This window comes from Podarcis tiliguerta, assembly GCF_965153285.1.
Source record: "Podarcis tiliguerta genome assembly, chromosome: 2".
NCBI classification, from domain to species: Eukaryota; Metazoa; Chordata; class Lepidosauria; order Squamata; family Lacertidae; genus Podarcis; species Podarcis tiliguerta.
This window is the reverse complement of record NC_139535.1, coordinates 35,549,582-35,577,157: the sequence shown is the minus strand read 5'-3', so window position 1 is coordinate 35,577,157 and position 27,576 is coordinate 35,549,582. Positions and strand designations below refer to the sequence as shown.

General features: G+C 42.7%; 1 protein-coding gene across 2 annotated transcripts in view; it reads left to right on the top strand.

The window, feature by feature from the left end:
- Positions 1 to 10,307: 10,307 nt before the first annotated feature.
- The window catches only part of RAD18 (RAD18 E3 ubiquitin protein ligase), a 111,292-nt gene continuing 94,023 nt past the window's right edge, over positions 10,308 to 27,576 (top strand). For both annotated transcript variants that reach the window (XM_083426060.1, XM_083426059.1), the window contains exons 1-4: positions 10,308 to 10,440; positions 15,666 to 15,747; positions 20,735 to 20,796; positions 22,118 to 22,188. In XM_083426060.1, coding sequence (XP_083282186.1) covers positions 10,387 to 10,440; positions 15,666 to 15,747; positions 20,735 to 20,796; positions 22,118 to 22,188 — 269 coding nt within the window. In that variant the 5' untranslated portion in view covers positions 10,308 to 10,386. The remainder of the gene's footprint in view (positions 10,441 to 15,665; positions 15,748 to 20,734; positions 20,797 to 22,117; positions 22,189 to 27,576) is intronic.

Here is a 27,576-nt window from a genome sequence, read left to right as displayed (position 1 = left end):
CTTGACATTTGGGCAGCCCAGGACCTCTATACACACTGCCCAGGCTTGTGCCCTGGAGAGCTCACGTCTGTGCTGCTAACACAACAAAAACAATACAAGAGGCAACAGTTATGAGTTACCGCTCTCTGTGGCCACAGCAGGCACTGTGATTCTCCAGTAGTTTGACTTCACCCCAGCGGAGCTCTCCATTGTCTCTCAAGACAGGCAGATACCAACAACTAAGGGCCATGCTTAGGTCATTAAGTCACCAAGAAGCTGGCCTGGCCACTTCACCAACTGAATCCATCATTAGATTTTAGCCCTTGTGGATCCAGGAACCCAGAAATTAGAAAAGACTCAGCATCATACAGGCTAACCTTCCCAAACTTACAACATGATGCAAGATTATCAACAGGAATATGAATCTTGCACTTTGACGCTGCTTAGACATGCAAAAAATAGTTTCTATAGTAATACAATTCACGTGACAGTTTCTAGATGACAGAACTTAATTGCAAACCAATGATTCATATCATACAGCATTCAAAATGAGATTATGCTATTTGCCTTGTAGAATGGCTATAATGAAGGGTAAATATTACAAAATAGAAAGGGAGAACTACAGATTAAAGGTTGGGCTATTGCATTTTAGTATTATTCTCCCACACTTCCTCCTAGAAGCTGTAGTTTATAAGATCTCTGGAACACCCACTGATGTAAAAAGAGATTACTTATCTGTTGCAATCATTTCTGTTTCACAAATGTGTCCAATAGGCTCTCTTATGAAAGATGTGGATTTTACTGCTGGTAGCATCCTGTCACTTTACCTATCTACCTGCAGGGTAAATGTTAATACTTTGCTTTTTTGTTATTGCTGTTTGGGTGCAGTATAGGGGAAGAAAGGAACAGAAGGCTTGCTATATTCTGGGAAATGCAATGAAATGCTAGCAACATTAATCAATTACACAGCAAAAACACCAAAATTTATATTCAGAAATGCAGCACTGAAGAGAGAAAAGAAGTTAATCACTGAAGGTCATATTATCTAAAATTAAATTCTTATTGTGAATGCAAGAACACATTCTGAATGAAAATGAAAACTGTTTCAATGTGATATGGCACAAAAATCCACATTTATTTTAATATGGTAATATTTATTTCAACCAAAAACATATTCTCTTAAAAACACATTCTGTTTATATGGGAAGGAGTGGCAGAATCTTATAAGACACAAGCTCATGCTCAAAGCAACAGTGGTGGCTGGGGATTCCTTCCTTTCTAGCTCTCCACTGGGGGCTGGGGGAATCCCAGAAATACTCCAAAAGCAGCAGAGAAGTCTTACTGCTCTCCAAGCATCTCAGAAGTCCACACTTTTCTTCATGCTCAGGAGAAGCACACCAATGCTTCCTGATGCTGCCCTCACCAGATCAAAAGACATGCTCACTTGTGGTGAGCAGGCAAGCGCAACTGTGGAGCATGATCAAGACGTTCAGTTCTTCAAGGTTCTCCCTCTTTCCTAATGTGACCCACCCCTTAACTTCCCCAAATATTCAACTCCTCCTCTGTTGTGCAGGCCTTCTGGGTGTTGGATGTGTTAGATTTGGGCCCACCATGCATTGTTGATACTACACTATACTTCGACTGTTGTGATCAGCAGAGTATGCACAAGTCCAGCAGAGTAGAGTAGTAGTTTGGACTTGATATCCTGCTTTATCACTACCCTAAGGAGTCTCAAAGCGGCTAACATTCTCCTTTCCCTTCCTCCCCCACAACAAACACTCTGTGAGGTGAGTGAGGCTGAGAGATTTCAGAGAAGTGTGACTAGCCCAAGGTCACCCAGCAGCTGCATGTGGAGGAGCGGAGACACGAACCCGGTTCCCCAGATTACGAGTCCACTGCTCTTAACCACTACACCACACTTGCTCTCAAGAGACTTCAAGCACATCAGGGTTTTCCTGCTTTCCAGTAGTTACCCTTTTTCAGAGTCCCCAGTTAAAACACCTCCTTTCCCACTCAGCTCAGTTCAAAGTAGGTGTTGCCTCATGGCACAAGACGAGCATAAGCACACTAGGGACATAAACTTTAGGAGATGCTGGTACACCATTAACTAATCTACGGTAATGAAATTCTCTGGTCTTAGAAATAAACCTTGTAATGATGCAAGCATACAGAGAGATCCACTAGCACTTCACTATGCTAGCTCACCATGCTATACCGAACCATATAGCATGTAACTGTCAGCTTCGCCACAGATACCTTGCACTGAGCAAAAACCTTACTCTCAGTGAATACTTCTCACCAATGCTGCTGAAGCCGACCTTGGCTTTATACCTGCCACTGCACGTACACACATTTCTTAGAGAAAGGGAGGGAGGGAGAGTCGTCGTCCCTCAAGCCTTGGGCTGTTTCCTGTGCAGCTGGGTCTTTCTCTAACAAAATCCAGACGTGGCAGGTGGGCTCCTCAAGACATGGTCCAAGCACTTAGTGCAAATTCACCCATTTTTCCAAATTACACCAACACTGGTCTGCCCTGTTTCTTCACCTCTAAAATGCCCCTCCACCTCTCTGTGCTTCTCCTGTCCATCCATGTGCCCTTTTCCTACTTTGCTCATCGTCCCTGAAATCCTTACAAAGCTCTCCCTCGTACCAAGAATGTAATTTTCCTAATAGCAGTCCCCTTCACCCCCTACGGGACGCAGGTGGCGCTGTGGGTAAAAGCCTCAGCGCCTAGGGCTTGCCGATCGAAAGATCGGCGGTTCGAATCCCCGCGGCGGGGTGCGCTCCCATTGCTCGGTCCCAGCGCCTGCCAACCTAGCAGTTCGAAAGCACTCCCGGGTGCAAGTAGATAAATAGGGACCGCTTACTAGCGGGAAGGTAAACGGCGTTTCCGTGTGCGGCTCTGGCTCGCCAGAGCAGCGATGTCACGCTGGCCACGTGACCTTGAAGTGTCTCCGGACAGCGCTGGCCCCCGGCCTCTTGAGTGAGATGGGCGCACAACCCTAGAGTCTGTCAAGACTGGCCCGTACGGGCAGGGGTACCTTTACTTTTACCTTTATCACCCCCTACACAAACCTCTGTCTGTCGTTCATTCTGAATACCCCCTTGTTTTTATGCAATCCCACCAGCCAGGTGAGGGAGGTGACCAAGGGCAAGTTTAGTCAGAATTAGGCAGGCTTTTCTGAATGCAATAGGTTACACCTTGGTGAGAGAGCCTAGGATCTGGACTTACAATCCTTGTTTCTAGCGCTCTAGGACACATGGTGTAGACTCATTACCATACTGTTTATGCCTTCGTATGTGTCAGTAGAGTAATGCTCCTTTTTAGTTTTCACCATGACTGCTGAGTGGGCACCATGTGTCTCGCTTTGTGGATCTGCTGGCCATACATGCAGTCAACACACAAGTTCTGTATGAACAAGTACAATGTGTACAATGTCTAATGAAAGCAAGGTATGCTAAATGCTTAATGGCAGGGTGGATTCTGACTGTAATGGCACAACAATTAAGACTAAGAGAGGTGCTCAGAATGCAACGGTCTGGGGGCAATTATTGCTATTAGCTATACAGAGCCATTTTGGCCCAAGTGCAATGCTTATTAACAACACAGTAGGCTTGTGTTCTTCAAACTGGTGTGCCCTTTAAACCTTGGGGGCACCACGGCAGTTTACCAGGCAGAAACAATTGGGAACGAAGGAACAGCCTGTGGTGGATGTTCAGCCTGTATATAACATTATGATGCATTTGGAAATAAACTGAATGGCAGCTTAAGATGACCTTAGAAGTCCTTGAATGTGATTCAGAAAAGCAGGCGAGTCTGTGCCAAGATGGTGAAAATTGCTTCTGTACCATTCAGAATAAAGGGAATGGAAAAACACTGAGCAGATAATATTGCTAAGGTCACAAGGAAGGTGGATTGTCAGAATGTCAGGGTTTCTTTCTTTCTTGTCCTGCAGTTGCCACTGTAATCGATTTAAGGTTTACAGGATATGTTGGAAATGTCATTAGAAGTGCTGTAAAAATTTGCTCTCCCATTCGATGGGAACACATCCAGAGTGTGAGGCTGCTATAAATAATAACCACATGTTTGTAGTTCCCTCTGCACCCTGGAGGGGAATATAAGTGCGAGTTTAATAAACTATCTGCAGATGCCTGGTTGATAGCAGAAGCCCCCAAAGCCTACAAAGAAATACATACTGTGAAAGGGAAGCTCTGGTTTTGTACAACTGTCTATAAATTGAGCTGTGTGGGAAATCCTGCTGTAATTGGACTTATTTATATGGATTGAATGATATCTTGGGAAAGTAAAACCAAAACCAAAACAACAAGATGAATGGAAGAGGGCGAAGAAATAATACAGAAGACTTTCAGCACATTCAAAGCACGTCACATAAATTATATTCAGCTAAAGTTCTGTTAGGTACATTATTATTATTGCTACCTCCATATTTCTGATTTGATATTTATTGCCTCCTTCCTCAACAAGTTACTTGCCTGCAGCAATATATTAACTAAGAAAGGCAACACATCTCCAAGCATCCTGTGGCTGCAATAACTGGTAGTTTGCTAAAAGAATGAAATCCGCCTCAAATTGATGCTCAATTCACTAAACATGAATTACAATCAAGCTGTGTATAAATGTTAGGAAATAACTAAAGATGCAGTGTGGTTGCCAATGTATGCAACTTTCTTTTATAATGAGGGACAGTCCTTATTCCTGAATATCGTTCACAACACTGTCATTTCACAGAAACTTGTGGTATAATGAATGCTACAGAAACACACCCACCCCACCTGCCACCCCCCAAAAACCCTCCTTTCTAAAATTTATTCTGCCAATGTTTACTCATAACTACTCAGACTCAGATGAGAGTCTCTTGAAGGATAGAAAAGCTTTCATTTGTATGTTAGTAGTGTAAACTGTAGAAGGGACGCGGGTGGCTCTGTGGTCTAAACCATTGAGCCTCTTGGGCTTGCCGATCAGAAGGTTGGCAGTTCGAATCCCTGAGAAGGGGTGAGCTTCCATTGCTTGGTCCCAGCTCCTGCCAACCTAGCAGTTTGAAAGCATACCCCCCCCCCCAAGTGCAAGTAGATAAATAGGTAGGGAAGGTAAACGATGTTTCCGTGCGCTGCTCTGGTTTCGGTGTTCCGATGCGCCAGAAGCGGCTTAGTCATGTTGGCCCCATGACCTGGAAGCTGTCTGCGGACAAATGCCGGCTCCCTCAGCCTGCAACCCCAGAGTTGTCTGTGACTGGACTTAACTGTCAGGGGTCCTTTACTTTTACCTTTTAGTGTAAACTGCATAGTATGTTGGGAGCCTAGAAAGCAGGGCGATTTCCTGATTATCACACCTTACCAGAAGTATCTGCCCTCAGTGGCGTAGCGTGGGGGGTGCAGGGGGGGCCGGCCGCACCGGGCGCAACATCTGGGGGTTAGGGTTAGGGGCGCAAATCCACAGGTTAGGGGGCGCAAATCCACGGGTTAGGGGGCGCAAATTATTTGCCTTGCCCCGGGTGCTGACAACCCACGCTACGCCACTGTCTGCCCTAGAGGGTGGGCAGCTTGGAGATATTACTGTTTATAAAAACCCACAGTACCTACATTTTAGTTTTGCAAATTCAGATTCATTCAGATTCCCATCTGTGCTGCTGGGGTGCTCTTAGCTGAAATACAACATGTCTAACTGAATTCATCAAATGGCACACTATATACATGAATGACCTGGGGAAAGTCCTTTGGAATTCAACAACAGTTATAAAAGGGAAGTTTGGAAAAATGTAGTTTGCACTTAATTTGTTTTAAAAGAACACTGCCTTAAAGCTACGTTGTGGATAAGGCATGTCAGGTCATATCCCTATAATAAAACTCCTGCTTATCTAAAGAATGGATATACTGTTATCTCCTAACTGCTGAACTGGGTGACCTGCTGGGTTGTTGCTGTCATGCCCTGGCAAAATGAAAAAAGCGTTTTCAGATTAAAAATGATGCAGCCAAGAACTCATGGAAGTGTAAATTACAAAATCTTATTTCACAAGAAATGGCTGAACTTTACAGAGACCTTTTCCCGGCACCACCTGCTAGATGTAATCTTTTGGTCATTGTGTCCTCTCCAGTTACTCTAATGAATTTGTGGCAGATACGAGATTTACCACAACATATTAATCAAATAACTGGAAGTGCTTTGCCTTAGCCGTAAACCTGCAGGGGATAATTCCTCAGGTGCTCAGTGCTGTAGGAATTCAAAATCATCATCATCATCATCATTATTGCTTGTGAGTGCTTGGTGCTGTAGAAATGTGGAAAATATCCTAGTCAGGTTGCATGGTTCGAGAGGATTATGTGGTTCATCTCAGGTGACAAAATTTATTGGGCTGGCCCTGTCTGGAGGGTAATAGATTAGCTACCCAAGTCCTAGTGACTCTTTGTGTAAAAAAATCTCAGCCACATCAAACTGCAGACTGATGTTGCTTTTGTGGAAAGAATAGGCCCTGGATAGAAGAAAAATGGAAGTAAGAAGTGGATTTTGATATATGATTCCAGTAAGTAACAGTAACTGACCTATTGATTAGAGTGTTGAGAAGTTCCCAAACAGATAAAATACAAGCCCTGCTTTACAAATGCATTATAGGTACTGTGGCCATTGGACTATGTAAGATGTGTTTTGTTCAACAATTTTTGTACCTTTGGAACGTGTTGTGTGCTATTGGTCAGCTAATTCTGCCCCATTGACCCAGAGCAAGCAGGAGTCCTGTACTTGACCTCAATGGAGAGTTTCAGAAAGTCTTCTTACTCCTTGCCTTTGTGTGTGTGTGTGTGGCTTTATACAGCATATAGGCTTTGGACCCAGGCTCCATTGCATCCTGAGTCTCCCTAGACATACAGTCTCTGTGGCTTTCTTCAGTCCAGTTAAATCAAACACAGAGAAACTGTGACATAATTCAGTACAAATGGTTTCTTTGTTTTCTTGCCGCTGAGAGATAGTTTAGACTGTATTTTCAGATCTGTCCTGACATCTCTTAAAAGTACCAGCCAACAGAGAAATAAAATTGAAGTGGAAGTGATAAACGACATCCTTTTAAATAAAACCTTTCAAGGGCCTTTTTTGCAAATTGCGTTGACAGGCAGTGTCCAATAAGCAGAGTGGAAAACCATTAATTGGCTTCATTTTTATCTGCTGTTGCACTTTGAATTTAAACTAATATTGTTATGTAAAAGTGTTTAAAGTTCCCAGACAGACATAGAAAATGAAAGAAGCATGCGGTATATTCTGAGTACACAAGTGCCGAGGCATTAATACAATCTTACACAATCTGAGCAATTAGTTCTGGTTCAAGGCATGGCCCATAGTATATGGCTTCTGCTAGCCACTCTCTGGGGGCAAGTTCCAGTCTCTGACTCCTATTTCATATCTCCTTCCTAACCTCAACAGTGCTCTCATCAGGTATTGTTTTCATGTCTGCTTCACCTTCACAGTGTCAACATGACTTTCTAACAAGAACATTTAACGGAACTCCCGAAGACTTATGGCAGGATGCGGATGAGTCAGCAAAGGTGGAATACTTATTTAGAAACAATTTGGTGAAATAGACCCAGTGAACAAAAACACACCACTTAAGACTGGAAACTGAACAAGGTCACTTTCACCACTCTCTGTGGAATTATAAGCAAACATAAACAGCAAACAATGTTAAAGACGAGAAGACAGTACGTATTGAATAATATATTTTGCACGCTTTTTAATATATATAAAAATGCACAAGCAAATATAGGGGTAGAGACTATTGAACACTTGTATTTGATGAAATTTTATGGAAATGGGGAGTTCTATGCAATTGCAGAATTCTGAAGTTCCACAGCTGTTTTCATCACCATAAAACTCTATTCTGCAGTCCTACGGAAACCCATTTTTGTGTCTCATGAAGCATCCCCTCCCCTTTTCTGCTCCTGCAATGGTTGTAAAACTATAACTTACAAGTGCCAGTCCTTCAATGGTACTCCCAAACCAGCCACCTCTGGTGGACTGCATTGCCTTATAGTAGGGTCAAAAGAGAGTGCTTTCAAGTATACCGTGGTACCTCGGGTTAAGAACTTAATTCGTTCTGGAGGTCCGTTCTTAACCTGAAACTGTTCTTAACCTGAAGTACCACTTTAGCTAATGGGGCCGCCACCGTGTCACCGCCGTGCGATTTCTGTTCTCATCCTGAAGCAAAGTTCTTAACCTGAGGTACTATTTCTGGGATAGCGGAGTCTGTAACCTGAAGCGTCTGTAACCTGAAGCTTCGGTAACCCGAGGTACCACTGTATATAGATGTTTCTCATCATTGTTGAGTCACTGCTCTCCATCATTTGGGATACAGGAAAGAACCTTCATGCCCAAAGGCTTCCAGGCAGCTTTGATCATAGTGTGTGATTTCTGAGCACAATTCAAAGTGTTGGTGCTGACCTTTAAAGCCCTAAATGGCCTTGGCTCAGTATACCTGAAGGAGCATCTCCACCCTCATCATTCAGCCCGGACACTGAGGTCCAGTGTTGAGGGCCTTCTGGCGGTTCCCTGACTACAAGAAGTGAGGTTACAGGGAACCGGGCAGAGGGCCTTCTCGGTAGTGGCGCCCGCCCTGTGGCATGCCCTCCCATCAGATGTCAAGGAAATAAACAACTATCGGACTTTTGGAAGACATCTGAAGACAGCCCTGTTTAGTGAAATTTTTAATGTTTGAAGTTTTATTCTGTTTTTAGTCCTCTGTTGGGAGCCACCCAGAGTGGCTGGGGAAACCCAGCCAGATGGGCAGGGTATTAATAATAATAATAGTAATAATAATAGCAATTCCCTATAACAGCTCCTGGCATGCTCCAGATGTATCATCATCCTTGACCATTCAGCATAGTGGCTGGGTCCAATGGGAGCTGGAGTCAAACAATACCACAAGGATCGCAAGTTCTCCACCCGTGCCATTGCTGAGTGCAGTGCTAGATTACTTTCTGTGTACTGTATATAGGAGGCTGTGACTGGGAGGAGCTCTCCAGAGAAACCCTGGAAAGCCTCTCCCAGTCAGTGCTGACAATACTGAGCTAGCCAGATGGATCAATGGATCAATAGCTCAGCTGTTCCCAAAGTGGGCAGCAGGATTGCCTATGGAGGCGCTGGAGCTGTAAATGGCTATCAAAGTAAGGTTACCAGACATTCCCGTTTCCCGGGGACAGTCCCCGGATTTACAAATCAGTCCCCTGACAAAATCCATCTGTTTAGTAGGAAGTTGAAAAGTGTCCCCGGATTCACTGAAAAAAACCTTGTAACCTGATATCAAAGTCTATATCAAAGTCTTTGTAAAGCTGGTATCTCTGGATCATGTTCATCAGTTTTGTTGATTTAATGAATCTAACCAGTTTTATTTGAATTTGGAATAAATGTGCAAATAAATTGGCGATGCTTTGAATTGCGTTGTTATTATCTTCCCAAGTGGGTCACGCAAACCGCTATTCTGGATAATACTTCTTTTGTAGGTAGGATTGGGGTGGGAGGGTGGGGACTGGGAATGAGTTTACAGAACCAAGGGGGGAGGAGTGGCCAGAAAAAGTTTGGGAATAACCATGGCTCTAGCTTTTCACAAGGCAGATCCCTATGTTTCCAACAGGAAATCAAGCAGAACTGGAAGCCACCTCCGTTCCCTTACTATCAGTACAGTGGGTTGCGAATGTCACATTCGCAACCTGCAGCGTTCGCAACCCACAGTGCCGCGTCTGCGCACGTGCGGGTTGCGATTCGATGCTTCTGCGCATGTGCAAAGTGTGATTTAGTGTTTCTGCCCATGCGCAAGCGCCGAAACCCGGAAGTAACCTGTTCAGGTACTTCTGGGTTCGGCGCAGTGCGCAACCCGAAACGCGCAACCTGAAGCGTCTTTAACTGGAGGTATGACTGTAGAGTGGCCGGGGTATGTATGTATGTATGTATGTATAAATAAATAAATAAATATTATGATCAACATACACACGTCTATGTACAGTAAGCCCTTGAATACAAGACTCTTGAGTCCCCACATCTCTTCCAGGTGGGAAACCAGGTGGCTGCAGGCTGACCTGGAAGGAAATTCATTCCCCAAACACGCTCATCATCAGCCTGCCTGCTCCACTAGCTAACAGCGGCGTAGCAAGCGGAGTCAATTGCCCTCCTTTCCATAACCTGGTTGCTTCTGCCGCGCTGCAAGGGAATTAGCATGGAGCGCGATTTGCCCCCTCCTCTGCTTTAAGAAACACCGGGGGGGGGGGGGGGACACACAACAAACTACATTACCCATGAGACTCGGCGCCGGATACGAGTGCGTGGCGTTCCGCGCGCTCCGGAAGGCGGAGAGCGCGGGTGATTCAGAGTTTGGGAGGCGAGGAGGGCGGAGTTCAGGCACCGGCGGGGAAATCATGTCTGTCCCGGCGGCTGAGTCTCCGTGGCCTCAGCCTCTCCAGGCGCTGAAAGTAAGTAAGGGGCCAGGAAGCGGCGGGGAAGAACCTGCCTGCGAGGCCGGAGGGGCCCTTATCCCTATGGCAAGCGAGGCAAGAAATGCCCAAGAGCGCTTCTGAGCATGTGCGGAGTGCCTGCCGCGGAAGAGCCGTCCGCAGCCCCGTATGTGTGTGTAGGTGGGTGGAATGGCTGCTGGAGCAAAAATCAAGGTTTGTCCACTTTGGAAGCTGGGGCCTCCGGGTCGCTTCTCGAAAGGCTCGCCTTGGAGGCGAAGCTTCTCAGGGGCGGCGGCAGAGGGACCACACTTAAAGCTTCCACTTTGAAGGGCATCTCTCTTGAAAGGTTGCTGTCTGAGGTCCTCAAATCCTCTGCCGCTCTTTGGGTGGTTATGCCGGATTGTATAAGCCAAACAAGCTATAGTTTAGGGCCCCCAAAAATGTAAAGGAAAAAAACCTGGATGTACATTTCCAAAATATAAGATAAAAAACAAATAAAATAAAACCTACATACAGCAACAGTGTTTTGTGTTGTGTAGGCTCCTATGATGTAACTAATGTGCCCCGCCTGCTAGGCTGCTCCCTAAAATAGCACTGGTTTGCTCATTTCTATATGTAGGGTGCTGACGTTCTGCTAAACCACAGAGCCTAGGGTTTGCTGATTGGAAGGTTGGCGGTTCGAATCCCCGCGGCATGGTGAACTCCTGTTGTTTAGTCCAAGCTCCTGCCAACCTAGCAGTTCAAAAGCAAGTCAAAGTGCAAGTAGATAAATAGGTACTGCTCCGGTGGGAAGGTAAACAGCGTTTCCCTGCGCTGCTCTGGTTTGCCAGAAACGGCTTAGTCATGCTGGCCACATGACCTGGAAGCTGTACGCCGGCTCCCTCGGCCAATAAAGCGAGATGATCACCGCAACCCCAGAGTTGGCCATGACTGGACCTAACGGTCAGGTGTACCTTTACCTTTTGTTGTTGTTGTTGTTTAGTCGTTCAGTCGTGTCCGACTCTTCGTGACCCCATGGACCAGAGCACGCCAGGCACTTCTGTCTTCCACTGCCACCCGCAGTTTGGTCAGATTCATGTTTGTAGCTTCGAGAACACTGTCTAACCATCTCGTCCTCTGTCGTCCTCTTCTCCTTGTGCCCTCCATCTTTCCCAACATCAGGGTCTTTTCCAGTGAGTCTTCTCTTCTCATGAGGTGGCCAAAGTATTGGAGCCTCAGCTTCACGATCTGTCCTTCCAGTGAGCACTCAGGGCTGATTTCCTTAAGAATGGATGCGTTTGATCTTCTTGCAGTCCATGGGACTCTCAAGAGTCTCCTCCAGCACCATAATTCAAAAGCGTCAATTCTTCGGCGATCAGCCTTCTTTATGGTCCAGCTCTCACTTCCATACATCACTACTGGGAAAACCATGGCTTTTACTATACGGACCTTTGTTGGCAAGGTGATGTCTCTACTTTTTAAAATGCTATCTAGGTTTGCCATTGCTTTCCTCCCAAGAAGCAGGCGTCTCTTAATTTCGTGGCTGCTGTCACCATCTGCAGTGATCATGGAGCCCAAGAAAGTAAAATCTCTCACTGCCTCCATTTCCTCCCCTTCTATTTGCCAGGAGGTGATGGGACCAGTGGCCATGATCTTCGTTTTTTTGATGTTGAGCTTCAGACCATATTTTGTGCTCTCCTCTTTCACCCTCAATAAAAGGTTTTTTAATTCCTCCTCACTTTCTGCCATCAAGGTTGTGTCATCTGCATATCTGAGGTTGTTGATATTTCTTCCAGCAATCTTAATTCCGGCTAGGGATTCATCCAGCCCAGCCTTTCGCATGATGAATTCTGCATATAAGTTAAATAAGCAGGGAGACAAAATACAGCCTTGTCGTACTCCTTTCCCAATTTTGAACCAATCAGTTGTTCCATATCCAGTTCTAACTGTAGCTTCTTGTCCCACATAGAGATTTCTCAGGAGACAGATGAGGTGATCAGGCACTCCCATTTCTTTAAGAACTTGCCATAGTTTGCTGTGATCGACACAGTCAAAGGCTTTTGCATAGTCAATGAAGCAGAAGTAGATGTCTTTCTGGAACTCTCTAGCTTTCTCCATAATCCAGCGCATGTTTGCAATTTGGTCTCTGGTTCCCCTGCCTCTTCTAAATCCAGCTTGCACTTCTGGGAGTTCTCGGTCCACATACTGCTTGAGTCTTCCTTGAAGAATTTTAAGCATAACCTTGCTAGCGTGTGAAATGAGTGCAATTGTGCGGTAGTTGGAGCATTCTTTAGCACTGCCCTTCTTTGGGATTGGGATGTAGACTGACCTTCTCCAATCTTCTGGCCACTGCTGAGTTTTCCAAACTTGCTGGCATATTGAGTGTAGCACCTTAACAGCATCATCTTTTAAAATTTTAAATAGTTCAGCTGGAATACCATCACTTCCACTGGCCTTGTTATTTGCAATGCTTTCTAAGGCCCATTTGACTTCACTCTCCAGGATGTCTGGCTCAAGGTCAGCAACCACACTACCTGGGGTGTACGAGACATCCATATCTTTCTGGTATAGTTCCTCTGTGTATTCTTGCCACCTCTTCTTGATGTCTTCTGCTTCTGTTAGGTCCTTACCACTTTTGTCCTTTATTATGGTAATCTTTGAACGAAATGTTCCTTTCATATCTCCAATTTTCTTGAACAGATCTCTGGTTCTTCCCATTCTGTTGTTTTCCTCTATTTCTTTGCATTGCTCATTTAAGAAGGCCTTCTTGTCTCTCCTTGCTATTTTTTGGAATTCTGCATTCAATTTCCTGTATCTTTCTCTATCTCCCTCGCATTTTGCTTGCCTTCTCTCCTCCGCTATTCGTAAGGCCTCATTGGACAGCCACTTTGCTTTCTTGCATTTCCTTTTCATTGGGATGGTTTTCGTTGCTGCCTCCTGTATAATGTTTCGAGCCTCCATCCATAGTTCTTCAGGCACTCTGTCCAGCAATTCTAAATCCTTAAACCTGTTCCTCACTTCCACTGTGTATTCATAAGGGATTTGGTTTAGATTGTATCTTACCGGCCCAGTGGTTTTTCCTACTTTCTTCAGTTTAAGCTTGAATTTTGCTATAAGAAGCTGATGATCTGAGCCACAGTCAGCTCCAGGTCTTGTTTTTGCTGACTGTATAGAGCTTCTCCATCTTTGGCTGCAGAGAATATAATCAATCTGATTTCGATGCTGCCCATCTGGTGATGTCCATGTGTAGAGTCGTCTCTTGTGTTGTTGGAAAAGAGTGTTTGTGATGACCAGCTTGTTCTCTTGACAGAACAGCTTGTTCTCTTTACCTTTTACATTCTGCTATTTATAATTATTAGTAGTTTGCATCATATATTTACACCTGTTATTATTTCATGTTACGGTTTCTAGAGACTAGATTATGAGTCTTTGTAAATTGTGTTTCTAAAGGAACTTTCGTTATTGCCAAATGCCAATGTGTTTGCATTATTAAGTTTGTTATGAATAAAAAATCATTTAAAGTTAGAGCTTAATAATTATTTCACTATGAATATCCTTCTTCTTAATTGCGTTTCACTATTAATATACTTCCTAATTGTATTTCAGTTCAACAATTACTTTGATAAAATGCATATGTTGTTATGTGCAAATGGCTTTAGATATCTATTAGGTCCATAAATTACCATATAGCATATTTTCAGCACAAAAAACAAAGGACAGCTGGACATGTAAAGGGCCCCAATACTTTCAGTAGCCTAGGGCCTCATCAAACCTAAATCCGGCCCTGCTTGGCAGGTGGTGATATATGCAGGTGTGCATGCACACCTATATATAGCCTATGTATTTACTAGCCACATTGATAAAGTGCTCTTAACGATGAAGTCTAAACCCTGAAAATGGTGCTAGATGCAGCTGTTAATATTAACTGCAAGTGAGACCTGCAACAAAATGCAACTTTCTCATAAATTCAGAGCCAGTGTGGTGTAGTGGTTAAAAGCGGTAGTCTCGTAATCTGGGGAACCGGGTTCGTGTCTCCGCTCCTTCACATGCAGCTGCTGGGTGACCTTGGGCCAGTCACACTTCTCTGAAGTCTCTCAGCCCCACTCACCTCACAGAGTGTTTGTTGTGAGGGAGGAAGGGAAAGGAGAATGTTAGCCGCTTTGAGACTCCTGAAGGGGAGTGAAAGGCGGGATATCAAATCCAAACTCTTCTTCTTCTTCTAAATTCAGGCTTCTTGTTTTACTAAACTTCCAGGGGTAGAGGTAGCTGATAAATAGTTGCATTTTTTCCTACACTGGGCAGGATTCACCTTACACTTGCACCTCTGAAACAGGGCTCCCCCCCATCCCTCTGAGTGTTGGGTGAACCCCCAGAACAGCATGCAGGGGGAGCGAGGATTGTTTCGTCAGGCAAGCTGATACGCTAGCGCACCTGGAACATTTGTGACATTGAATTCTTTGCCCTTTTAAAGGATTTAGCTTCACCCTGAAGCTCTATAAAACTGTACTGAAGCTGTCACAAAGGAAAATTGCACCTCACTCGTGTCTCTGTATGTCTGTGTGAATCATTGTATGCATGCGCTTTCTTTTAGTGTGTTTTGTTCATCTGCCATGATAAATGTGGAAAAGGTGGTTGCCATATCTACATTGTTTTAAAAATAATGCGTCGGGGAAAAAGATCTGTGTCTGTTTACGCAGGGTAACTTGGTATCATTTCTCAAAAAGGATTAAAATGGTTTCAGGCTTGGCCCCTGATAAACCACCTGTGGGTGTTTCTATCAATAGAGAGCAGAAATCAAATAAAAAACAGATAGCCATGACATTGGGGCAATATCTTTATTAGGCTAAAAGTATTGTCAAAATACTGATTTAGATTTTTTTTTTAACGCTGTTTGTAAGCTTGTGGGCAGCGCCTGATTTTATTTTTTAATTTTGTACAGTACTTAGGATGGTCAACTAAGTTTTCATCTGTGTAGGCCTACTGAAACTAAAGGACATAACTTAGTTATTTTCATTAATTTCAATAGGACTACTCGGAGTAAAACTTAGTTGAATACCAACTTAAACAATTTTAAGCACAATAAATGTATATTTTGTCAGTAAGTTATTATGTTGCCTCTATTATGTAATTGTGGCGGTAATTTTATCCAGCTGTTCTTTCTCAGTAAATAGTTTCTCCAAATGAGAAACTTTACTTTTGAAATGCAGTCTGAACTGTTCATTTTGCCAGATCTTTATAAACAAACTTTTAAAATCCCATTTCAGGAAGTGGATAACTTGTTGCGTTGTGGAATATGCTTTGACTACTTCAATATTGCAATGATCATTCCTCAGTGTTCACATAATTGTAAGTATACAAGTTATTTATTTCATTTTTGTTTCCTGTTATTGTATTGTTTTATATCAGTGCTTAGTTATTTTTGAATTTTTAAAATCCAATATGTGAGTGCTAACATACATAAACTAGAAATTTAAATCTTTAGGGTAGGGTGGTATTGGGAGTCTGTAATTTACAGAAATTGATGGCAGACTTGTTGATTCACCAGGTTTCATTATAGTTCTGTTATGCTCGTCATAAGTGGCTCTTGCTGTCTGCTTTAAATAGGAGGTTCTTGGTTGCCTGCAACCTATTATGCTACAGTGCCCTGAGTGCAAGGCAACCAGTACAATACAACCTGGTGGTGCTGACCTGACATCTAACTTGATCCTAAGCATATTTACTTGGAAGCAAGTAGCACTTATTTCTGAATAAGTGTGTTTAGTGATATGGCCGTTGGACCATAGCTAAGGTCCAGGACTCTAAAGTTTGGGATATGCTTATTTTATTTATTTTATTTGTTTAATTCCATATATGAGTCACTGCCTATAAAATATATTGAAGTGACTTCATAATTTTTTTAAAATACCCAATTTCATATATAAAAGACAATTATAATAATTAAAAAATATTAAAAACTCTTCCATATGTAAAAACATGGGTCCCAGGAGGAGGCGCAGACAGCTGTCAAAGTCAGTAGTGCATTTGGGGATGGAGAGAGGGAGGCAGAGGCCATTCTCTCAGTATGCGTTCTCATGGATGGTCAGGATGTAAGTTCTCATTTGTTCTCAAGGTCCTTCACCGCAAAACTTAGCACTTGCCCTGGGCCTATGGAAGACATGAAAGTCATAATATATAGCTGTCATAATGAAGATGGTAAGGAAGCAGTCCTAGCTCAGAGCGTCTGTTATGTGTGCAAAAGTTCCATGGTTCAACCTCTGGAATCTCCAGGTTGAGCTGGGAGAGAACCGTGTCTGAAATCCTGGAGAGCTCCTGCCATTGAGAGTAGACAGTACTCCGCTAGATGGACCAATGGTCTGACTCTGTTTAAGGCAGCTTTTTATCACAGCAAACACTAGAAATATAAGGGTCTAAACTATTTATGGAGCAAAAAGATATGTGGGGCTGCTAAACAAAACTATTTGTGATCGGGTCTTATTTTAATTGATTTTAGAATAGTTGTATCATTAATTACAGTAGTATGATACAATCAAATTATTAGATACTCAAAGTGACTTGGAAATAGCGGTATGTTTTTCCCACCTTAGGTCTTCTGGATTAGCCTGTTTGTTTGCAAGCATGACTTCCCTTTTTCTACTTTTGTTTGATGTTTATCAGAAGTGGATTTACCTTTTAAAACATGAGATTTGCAGGCTATTGACCATATGCTATGGTTAGCTGACCTGCAGTATTCAGTTGAGTTTTTTCTGCCCCTCCCCTCAATTACTCCGCTTCTGTCGTCTGCACTACCTTTTTATGTTCTTGGTTTGCATGTAGATCTTTTTGGAGCTTTGCATGAGCACCTTTTTAAAAAACCCAATTCTTCAGGAAGTGTGCAGAAGTGAACATTACCAACCTTAGCTATCATGTTTCTCAGTGAGCCAAATGAAGGTTTGTGGGTGGAGGGATATGCAAAATAGTCATTTCTATTTGTTGTTAATCTTGCAATACTGATGTCAAGAGCTTTATTTACCTAAGGTACAAGGCTTGCACAAGAGTGATCAACAGGTCTTGTACAAGACCTCCACATTATTTTTTTAAAGCCTGCTGCAGGTACTCTGATTAGTTTCCAAGGTAATCGCTCACATTTACTTTGCAGAGATCTTGAGTGACTCACCCCTTTGAAAACCAGCATGCCTTCTGCATGCATCTATCAGAGGAAATAAGTGTTTTTCCTTTAGCATTGTGAGCAGCCAGAAACAAAATGGTTTGGTTATTCTCATGCGAGGAGCAAATGGAAATAGGGGTGTGTCAATAAGACCAGCCACAAAAATATCGTCATGTGTGCCACAAGCTACTTACCTAACAATTGTGCTAATGTGCTTCCCCATCACAAGTGACTGCAGATACATGACAAGTTTACTTTCCAGATTTTCTGTGGTAAGATAGAAACTTAAACGTGTGTGGGGTTTTTTGTAAAAAGAAAAAATGACAGGCTGGCATTTTGATGATGGCAATGTCTTGTGCACAGTGCAAAAAAAGACCCTTCTGTGCATTATTAACACCAATTCCACAATAAACTTCCACCTGGGAGCATCCTTCATTCAGTAAACAACTGATCCCGAAAGCTAGCATAGTGTGAGAAAATGTCGCCGTTTACTCTATTTTCATCATTCATAACCTCATGAGCTTCTATTAGGTCTCCTAGATGTGTTTCTCTGAACAAAGAAGTTTCTGCCTCTTTAGTATTTCTTTGCAGGAAAAATATTCACTCATGCTCTTTTCAGCTGTAGTTTCCTGTAGCTGCTGCTGCTCTTATGAAACCCTTTTTGAGATGGGATGACTGCAACTGTAGACAACATTCTGAATATGCCATAGATCTGTATAGTGGCACTGTGAAGATCATATCGTTTAGAGAGCTTCATCCACCTTTGTAAAAATAATAAAAAAGGCTATAGCTCAGATTTTATCAAAACATTGCTGGCATTGTGGTATAGTTCTGACTGTGTTGAACAGCTTGGGGTCCCTTGTCCTATTTTTCCTTTCTCTGGTGTTTAATGTAGTTGGATATTCCTGAGACTGGGCTGGACAGTAGTTGGCTCTTCTGACTTGGCGATTCAGTTGAGTCCTGTAATTAGTTTTGTAGGTACAGTTCTCCAGACAGAGATCTACTGCCATGTCACCGCAAATATAAATGAGGTGTAGTGCTGAAGACTGTTCTTTCGGTTCAGCTTCAGTGTTTATCTCTAAGTGTGTTCCAGCTCCTCCGGGACATTAATATTGAACATAACATCAACCAGTCCTTTCACGTTCTAAAATGTCTTGGTGCTCAAGGGATTGCAAGACAGACCAATTAAGCTGATCCATATTCATTCAGCTCCAAAGCTTCCCTTCCAGTATGGATTTTCATATATGGCATTTTGAATTATGTATCATTAATTGTGTCGACTACTTAATTGATTGACAGGGTAGATGTTGAACAGGAACTTTGTTAATGGCTCCAGTGCTTCTTAGTATTCATCATAAAAGGTGATGTAAATGGATTAGTTACTAATTTTAAGCTTGCATCAACACCAGTGCTATAGTGAACAAGGAATTTGTCACTTATTCAAAACACATCTTAATGTGGTATAGTGGTTCTGCAAGACCTGGTTGCTGCTTCTTTGATTGTCTCATCTCCACATGGCCTGGAGGGTGGGAACTGTCTGATTCCAGTTACATAGCCTCCTGTTGCTAAAGGAGCCTAGAGAGAAACCACACTCAATTTGTTATGGGAAGAATTATTGGTAGTAAAGGTTTATGGGCTGTCTGATGAGACGAGGAGGAGCTCCTGATGGAGGATGCCCTTGAGCCTTGATGATGCCCTAGATGAGAGCTTGGATACAAGGTTGTCCAGCTGAGAGATGGGCTGTCCAGTTACTGCTTGTGAGAACTAGTGAACTTCCTTGGTATTGGATTTTTCTGTGAGCCTGTTTTTTGCTGCTCTTACGTTGATAAAGATGAACAAACTTCCAGTTTCCCCAGCCTTATTTTAATGCTGCTTCTGTGATGGAAATTAATTGGTTTAAAATGTAACCTTTTGATACTTAAAAGCCTTTTCTGCTGCAGATCCCTTTGTGATTTGGATTCATTAGTGAAAAATTGTTCAGTTGAATGTGGATATTTTAATTCTTGTGAAAGAAACGTTTTTCATACATTCAGGGTAGCTCTAATTGTAATATTTGTTGGCTTGCTAGTATAACTATATCATTCATTTACTGGTTGGGGCTATATATTTACTGTTCTTGTAAGCTGATTTGAGCAGAATGTATTTTGGAATAAGAAGCATATAAATAAATTTGTTGATTTCAAATGGTTGGATTAAACAATGTTGTCCCTTGAGGACAAAAACTTAAAGGTTTTGTTTCCTAAAAGGAGGGGTTGCCTAAACCACTGTCTAGGATCTGGCTGAAATAAAGATGTTTTTTCCAAAACAAAGTATTGATATTCGTGACAGAAGGTAGGCTATTTTTTTCTGCCACAGGCTTCTGACTGTCTAACTTAAAGAACAGGGATGAGTTTCATGTGCTAAACTGAAGAAAAAACCTAAGCTTATGCTACCATTGACCATGGGTGCCTGATGCAAAAGGTTTCCATGCCAACATGGGTTGCTGGATCTTTACCTTCAAAAACACAAGGGAATGTCAACTAACCTAACAATCCACGAAACCTTTGGAACAGCATTTGTTGGAATCCTGGAGTTGGAAGAGACCCCGAGGGTCATCTAACCCAACCCATAGGTAATTTTGTTCTCACCTGAGCTAATGATTGCACTACCAGAGCACCCTGTTTTTATTTATTTTTTTTAAATTGAATATGTTTTTAATCAAATATTTTTTTAATTGCATATGTTTTTAATTTTTTTTAAAAATCCACACGTCTTGGCTTTAGTTAGAATTCTGTGTAGAAAGAACTGGTGTACATTTACTCCAAGGTGTACATCACCTGTACAGGGATGTTCTGAAATGTATGGTTTGTTTACCTTAGGAAGTAGCTGGCAGGACCAAAGTATGGGGTAGCATTTCCTGTTTACATGTGGTCCATTATTGTCCATTAGATGTATGTTATGAGCTATGAATGTGTTTCATCCTACTTGCAAGGTTGCATTGTATAGTTTCCTCTACTTTGTGAGGTTGCTCTTCTGATAAATATTTTTCACCATTAAAACGATGAGCACAAAGTTAATACGCTGAGGGAAATTGAAACCAATTATGAAATTTACACTCCAAGTTCTGCCAACTGAAAATCAAACTGCAGCACTTCTAGCGCTGCCAAGTAGCCTGGTGTTCTAATTATGTTGTGTTTGTTTTTCCTCCAGATTGTTCTCTCTGCATTCGCAAGTCCCTGTCCTACAAAACTCAGTGCCCTACATGTTGTGTGGTAAGTGTTATTTCCTGTCCTACTGTTTCTGTTGAAGCAAATGCTCTACAGTTCTACAAACTGAGAACACTTGGAGGTATTGGAAAATGTTTCTAGTTCAATCAGTGCCTGATTTAGGCATTTTGGGATCTTAAATGGAGCAACCTGCCCCCCCCCCCCCATTCGATGTATGACTTGGATGGTGAGCAAGCCAGTAGCACAACGTATGGTAAATGCTTAACTTTCTTTCCAGCATAGTCTGCTGTCACTTGTAAGTATTTGTAGAGCACAATGTGCATGCAGTTAAATTACTGAGATCTTATGAATAACTGACGTGTACCCAAACCCTTATAGCTCATGAGATGGTGTTCAGCATTGAGGAACTGTAGCAAATCTGGGAGTAATGTCTCCTAAGTAGCAAATGAAGTCTGTATTATATATGCACAGCATGTTGGCTCTAAATCCATTGTTGGAAAAGTAAATAGCAGGGAGCCATATTTACCCTAAACCATATTGGGATTAGTTGTCGCTTCAAGCTTGTTGGACTTTAGTAGGCTTCTTAAAATGATAAGTTTCACTAAAAATTGAAGCAGAGGTTTTGATAAGCACTGGCAAAGTAGGTTTGCCTTTTATTCCCTCCTCCTGAAGGTATGAATCGGACTACAAAGAATGGAAAGTTGGAAGTCTCAGCTTCCTGTCTCCCCTGACGCCTGGTGCTGGTTTTGAAGACTGCTTTGTAAATATGTCTGGAGCAAATAACTTGTTTTTGCCTTTGTATCGTCTACATCAAACAATTAGTTTTATTTCAATGAAACACAGTATGTATCAGCTTGGCACCATACAAGGCAACTAAAAGCAGAAGAAAGATAAATATCAGGCAGTTTTTATAAAAAGAATAATTTATATGCCGCAAACCTTTGTGTTATCTGTATCTGTTTGTTCCACCATTAATTGAAGTTTTATCCTTTTTAAGTTCTCTCTCTAATTTCTCCTCCAACCCCTGAATGTGCCTCAATATTAGCATCTTCAGTATATATCCTTTTGCCTTACAAAAAGCCGTTGCAGCCATAATAAAACAGTGAATTTCTGGCAATTGGAGTTAAGAGTTTATTAGTTTGCCAGTAATAGCTTTTTATAATTTGATAAAAGAAACTTACATGTATAAAACATTTCTCAGATTTTTTGGTAAAAGAGGTGATTTCTCTAGCAGCTTAGATGTTTTAAGGGAAAAGGATGCATACTTGGTTTTTATGTTTTGGTTTCAACATAGCAATTTTTGTGCAGATGATTTGAGATACTGGAAATGTATGAGCGAATTAGCACCCCCTTTGTTCTTTTCTAGGCAGCTACAGAACCTGACCTGAAAAATAACCGGATATTAGATGAACTGGTAAAAACCTTCGATTATGCAAGGTACCCCACATAATTTTGTAAATTTCAGACTGAGAATGCGGATGTGACTCAATTTCCATTTGGAAATACAGGTTATGCTGAAGTTAAAAATCTAGACCTGTGATGATTCTGATATTGACTAACTTCTGATTTGGTCAGTGGCCATAGTAGATACTCCTATATTCTTGAAACCTTTCACTCATACATACATATATGGAACTTTGGATGACACATTCATGTATAATTCCTACAGTACCACAGTGGTTAGAAGCTGTTCAGAGCAACCAAAGACCTGCAATGCAGGAATCTCAACATAGAATCACGCTATTGCTGCACCACTAGGAGGTAAATCGTTCGATCTTTCTCATTGTCCCCTCCCAAGTTATTTTTTAAAAATAATAAACAAATGATTGGGAGAACGTGGTGCTCATTGCTTTCCTAATAGCAATTTAATATTCAGAACATCAATTCCTCCAGGTTAATGGCCTGCCAAATGGCAGGGAGTTAAGGAAAGCGAAAGCCACAAATAAATGCGTTTCCTGACAGGAAATCAAGCAGGAGACATCACTTGGCAAGGAGCGAGATAAAATTGTGAAGTGGTTTCAGCTTTCTTCTCTTGCGCTTGATAGGCCTCAGGCACCCTGTTGGCTTTGAAAGGAATATAAACTAGGGCTGACCTGGAACGCACTTCGTTTACATGAACATCACTGCCTTTAAAGTCATCTCCTGAGGGTAGTTTTTTTCAGGGTAGGGCTCAAGAGAAGAAGTGAACCCTCAGCATATAGTATGGTGGTCAGCACCCTCCCTATACCAGTCATTTTTCGTGACAGTGCTTCATTGTGACCACCATGTTCTGGTTCTAACGAGTAGCAATAATGGCATCAATAAATATCATAGTCAATAATGGCAATATTTGAGTCTTTCCAAGGAAGACTAGGGAACACAGGAGTTGTTTTGGGAGTCATTCAAGAAGGTGGATGCACGAGAATGACAATGAAACCTACATAAGACAACTGGCAAGAGTACTACTTGCCGAAAAGGGACTGTTAGGTAATTTAAAAAAATAAAAAAATGTGTGGCAGCGAGCACTCTGTAAGAGAATGGCTGTTGATTCCATTGTAAATTACAACAAGAATTGCTTTTCTTAACCAGAAGCTGTTAATAATTGGATATTTCCTGCCGTTTGGGTGTCTGAACTGTGTTACTATCGACTGCTTTGCCGTTTTGCTCCCCCAGTGTAATTTCTTTACTTGGATGACTCAGAGTTCTGTACCTCAGGGGTTCATCTAAACTTCTAACCTTTCTGTGTGGAGCAAATTGTGTTTTAAAAATGTAGGCAAGGTTGTAGAAAATGTATTGATTCAAGAAAAAAATCCTGAGTTCCGACTTGTTTTTGGCTACCCAGCACTTCTTCTTCAGCACTTCTTGGTGTGTGTGGAATCTTTCATCAAATAAGCGCCTTGCCAAGAGAATGCAATGAAATGGAGCAATTCCTACATATATTATGTTGTTTTTTTATTTTTTTAAAGGAGGTTATTCTTTGAAATGTGGCTCATACCATGTGATAATAAGATTGCTATTTCCATATCCCGACCACCAAGGATCTGACCCTGAAGAATGTTTATATCACTCAAAAGGAGTTGCAACTCAGAATATTTTCTTGCTTGACTTGACAGCTTTTATGGCAGAGGTGAGGTAACTTGCTGGACTACAACTCCCATCATCCCTGAACATTGTCTGTGCTGACGGGCTGATAGGAGTTGGAGTCCAACACCAATGGGAGGGCCATGGTTCTCGATCTCTGCTCTGTGGCCTACTCTGTGTTGGTTTTTAGTGCCATGACTGTCTCTCGTTACTTTAAAAAAACATGCTTTGGCTTTTCCTTTGGGTTTTTCAGCTCTGGGATTTCCCTCTCTTTTGAACACGTAACACTTGTTTATATATATTAAATGAAGTCATGTCACAAGTCTCCATTTTCTAGGAGGCAGCATACTTTGGTTCTTTTCACTAACTCCTCTTGAGGTATCTCGGATCTCTGAATGTTAAGGGTTAGTTTTGGTATGACAAGTTGTAGCTTGTGGAGGAAACAGAGGACAGCAAACCATGAAATGAAGACTTTTTAGTGACACATGAAAAGATGAGAAAAGCCACAATCCATATAAACCAGACTGTCTTTTCTGAAAGGGAGCCAACCTGTAAAACATAACTACAGTATTATTATTATTATTATTATTAATTATTATTATTATTTATTTATTTGCTTTAAAGTCTTACTGGTGCTCCCACATGTCAGTGGAAGGGCAAGAAGGAACGTCAGAGCAATAAGCCACACTTAAAAAAACAAAACAACTCTGAAAAAGTTGTCATTTGATAACATAGGTTGATCTGTTGTCCTCTGGAACACTAGTTAGGAAACTTTGGAATGTTCCTGAATTTTCAACATGTAGAAGTTTATTACTGTAATAGCATTGCCCAGGTAAGGTACTTGTTTATTTTGAACTTGCTTGATCCTACACAGCTATTTTTCTTGAGTATTGAGGGCTCTGGGTTAAAATAGAGATCAGCAGAGGACTTCTTGTCCGGGGTGGTGGTGGGTATAACTGTTAAACCAGGGTGGGGAACGTCTTGTCTTGCAATGGCTGCATTCCCTTGGGGCTAAGCCAAGGGTCTGCAGACTTTTTCAGCAGGGGGCCGGTCCACTATCCCTTAGACCTTGTGGAGGGCCGGACTATATTTTGAAAAAAATAACAATGAATGAATTCCTATGCCCCACAAAAAACCCAGAGATGCATTTTAAATAAAAGCACACATTCTACTCATGTAAAAATACGCTGATTCCCGGACCGTCCGTGGGCCGGATTTAGAAGGTGACTGGGCCAGATCCGGCCCCCGGGCCTTAGTTTGCCTACCCATGGGCTAAGCCATCATGTCCCGCTTGCTGCTGGTGGATGGTGTCCCAGCCGGAAGCGAACGGCAACCCTTAAAATACTCGCTCATTCTGTCCCTCTTTCACTTCACCTTTGGCCCCTCCCAAATTCTTACAAAGGAGCTCAAAGAAGAAATAAACCCTCGAGGCTTGTGGTCTCTACTCAGACTTGAGGAATAAAAAAACAGCAGCAGCAGCAACCCAGCTGTTAAATGAATTGGGCAGATGCCACAAAATATGAAAATTGTAGGAATTAAAGTATTTCCCTGAAGGTGTTGGTTTTTTTTTTTTTTACTTGCTGTATCACTGAAACCTCTTCTCTATTTCATGGTTGGATTGTCTTCTTCTTTGCTTCTTCCACTGGGTATATTCCTTAGGAAAGCAATGCTGAAACTTGTTATTGTGCTAAATAATTTTCAATATTGCTATCTGGTTATTCATAGGAGACTGCTTCAAGTATTGCTTGAAGATGCCCGCTCTGGTTTTTTTGGGGGGGATGGTGTTTTTGGGGTTGGTACAGTGTTTGTTTCAATACTGTAAAGCAGGGGTAGTCAGTCTTTTTATACTTACCGCCCACTAATGCATCTTTCTTGATGGTAAAATTCCCTTACCACCCACAAATGCTTGACGGAAGGAGGATTCAGCTTGTGCCGTAGAACCCCCTACTGCCCACCTAGAATCCCGAAACCCCCACTAGTGGGCGATAGGGACCAGGTTGACAACCCCTGCTGTAAAGGGTCTTTGTGTAAACTCTAGGAATCTTGTCAGGAATTGAAACTGCCATGAGGAAAAATATAAAGCACATACTGTATGTTATATTTACATACAAGCTCTGACTCAGTTATGGGGGGCATCATGTACAAGAGGCCTATAAATGAGATGCTTCAACCTGGGGTATTGTGGTTATTGTATCAGCCAGCCGTTGGGTCTGCAGCTGCTGCTGAATGCCAGATTGGCTCTGAATAAGACCTCCCTCATTTATGATCTGATTGTGGATGAGGAAGCCGATCTGGTCGATATCACTGAGACTTGAGGGGGTGAGCAGGCTGGAGTTGCTCTCACCCAGCTGTGCCCACCTGCTGCTTGGTGCAGCATCCGGACAGACTTGAGGGTTGGGAAAGGGGAATTGCTGTGGTCTATAGACATATTCTCCCTTTCCCTCCCTCTCCCTTCCTCCCTTTCCAGGAACTCTGTCCATTTGGGAGGATCTAGATTGGGTGTTCCTGGCATTGGGCAACCGGAACAGATTAGGGATTCTGTTGGTTTACCGTCCTCCTTGCTGCCCAGCATTCTCCCTGCCTGAGCTGACAGAGCTCATCTCAGAGGTAGTGTTGAGGACTCCCAGACAACTGGTTTGGGAGGACTTCAACATCCATGCTGAGGCGACTGGCTCTGGGGTGGCTCAGGACTTCGTGGCTGCTATGATGATCATGGCGCTGTCCCAGCATGTCACCAGTCCAGTGTATGTGGCAGGCCACACTCTGGACCTTACTTTCTCAACGGTGTGGGAGTACTGTGATCTGAAAGTGGGGGATATTGATATCAGTCCCTTGTCTTGGTCAGATGACTTTCTGTTGAGATTTAGGCTTTCAGCACCATTTTCCCTCTGCAGAGTCAACGAATCTATTAGGATGCTCCGCCCTAAGAGGCTGTTGGAGCCCAAGATGGCTCTGGGTTTTTTTCTGGCTGATACAACTGACACTCTTGTCAAAGCCCTGGCTGACCTCTGGAGCCTCTGAATGGCTCAGGCTGTTGACATGAAGTGACACGCAGCTTTCCTTCTCCTTTACATCTGCAGGTGTGGCAGTGGATGTGCTGGAATATTGTCTTGCCTTGGTAATAGACTGAATGAGAGCCAGCAAACTGAAGCTCAAGCCAGATAAGACACTGTTAGGCTCCCTAGACCAGATGAATGGGAGGTTGCCTGCTCCTGATGGGAGCGGGTACGTGGCTTGGAGGTAGTTCTGGATCCTATGTTGTCGCTCGAGGCTCAGATGGTGTTGGTGGTGTGGAGTGCCTTTCATCAGCTTTGGTTTGTTGGGTTAGATTGCTACAATACATGGGGCTGCCTCTGAAGACAGTACGGAAACTCAGCTGGTGAGAATTCAGCAGCCAGGTTGCTCACCAGGGCAACACGGTTTGAGCACATAACGCCAAAATTGGCCCAACTTCACAGGCTGCCAGTTAGTTTTTGGGCCCAATTCAAATACCTCAAGGGCTGCCTCTCCCCAAATGTACCAGCCCATATGGCCCTTCTGAGGCCCTTTTTGTGTGCCCTCTCCATGAGAGATCCAGAGGGTCCCAACACAAGAATGGGATTATTGTGTAGTGGCTTCCCTTTGTGGAATGCTCTCCACCTGACTCCTTAGTTACATTTATTTAGGTGCCCAACAAAAACATTTCTCTTCTCTCAGGCCTTTGGCTTAAACAATATGTGGCCTTTCAAAGAGGGAATGGGAAGTTACTGTTTTTGTTTGTTACTA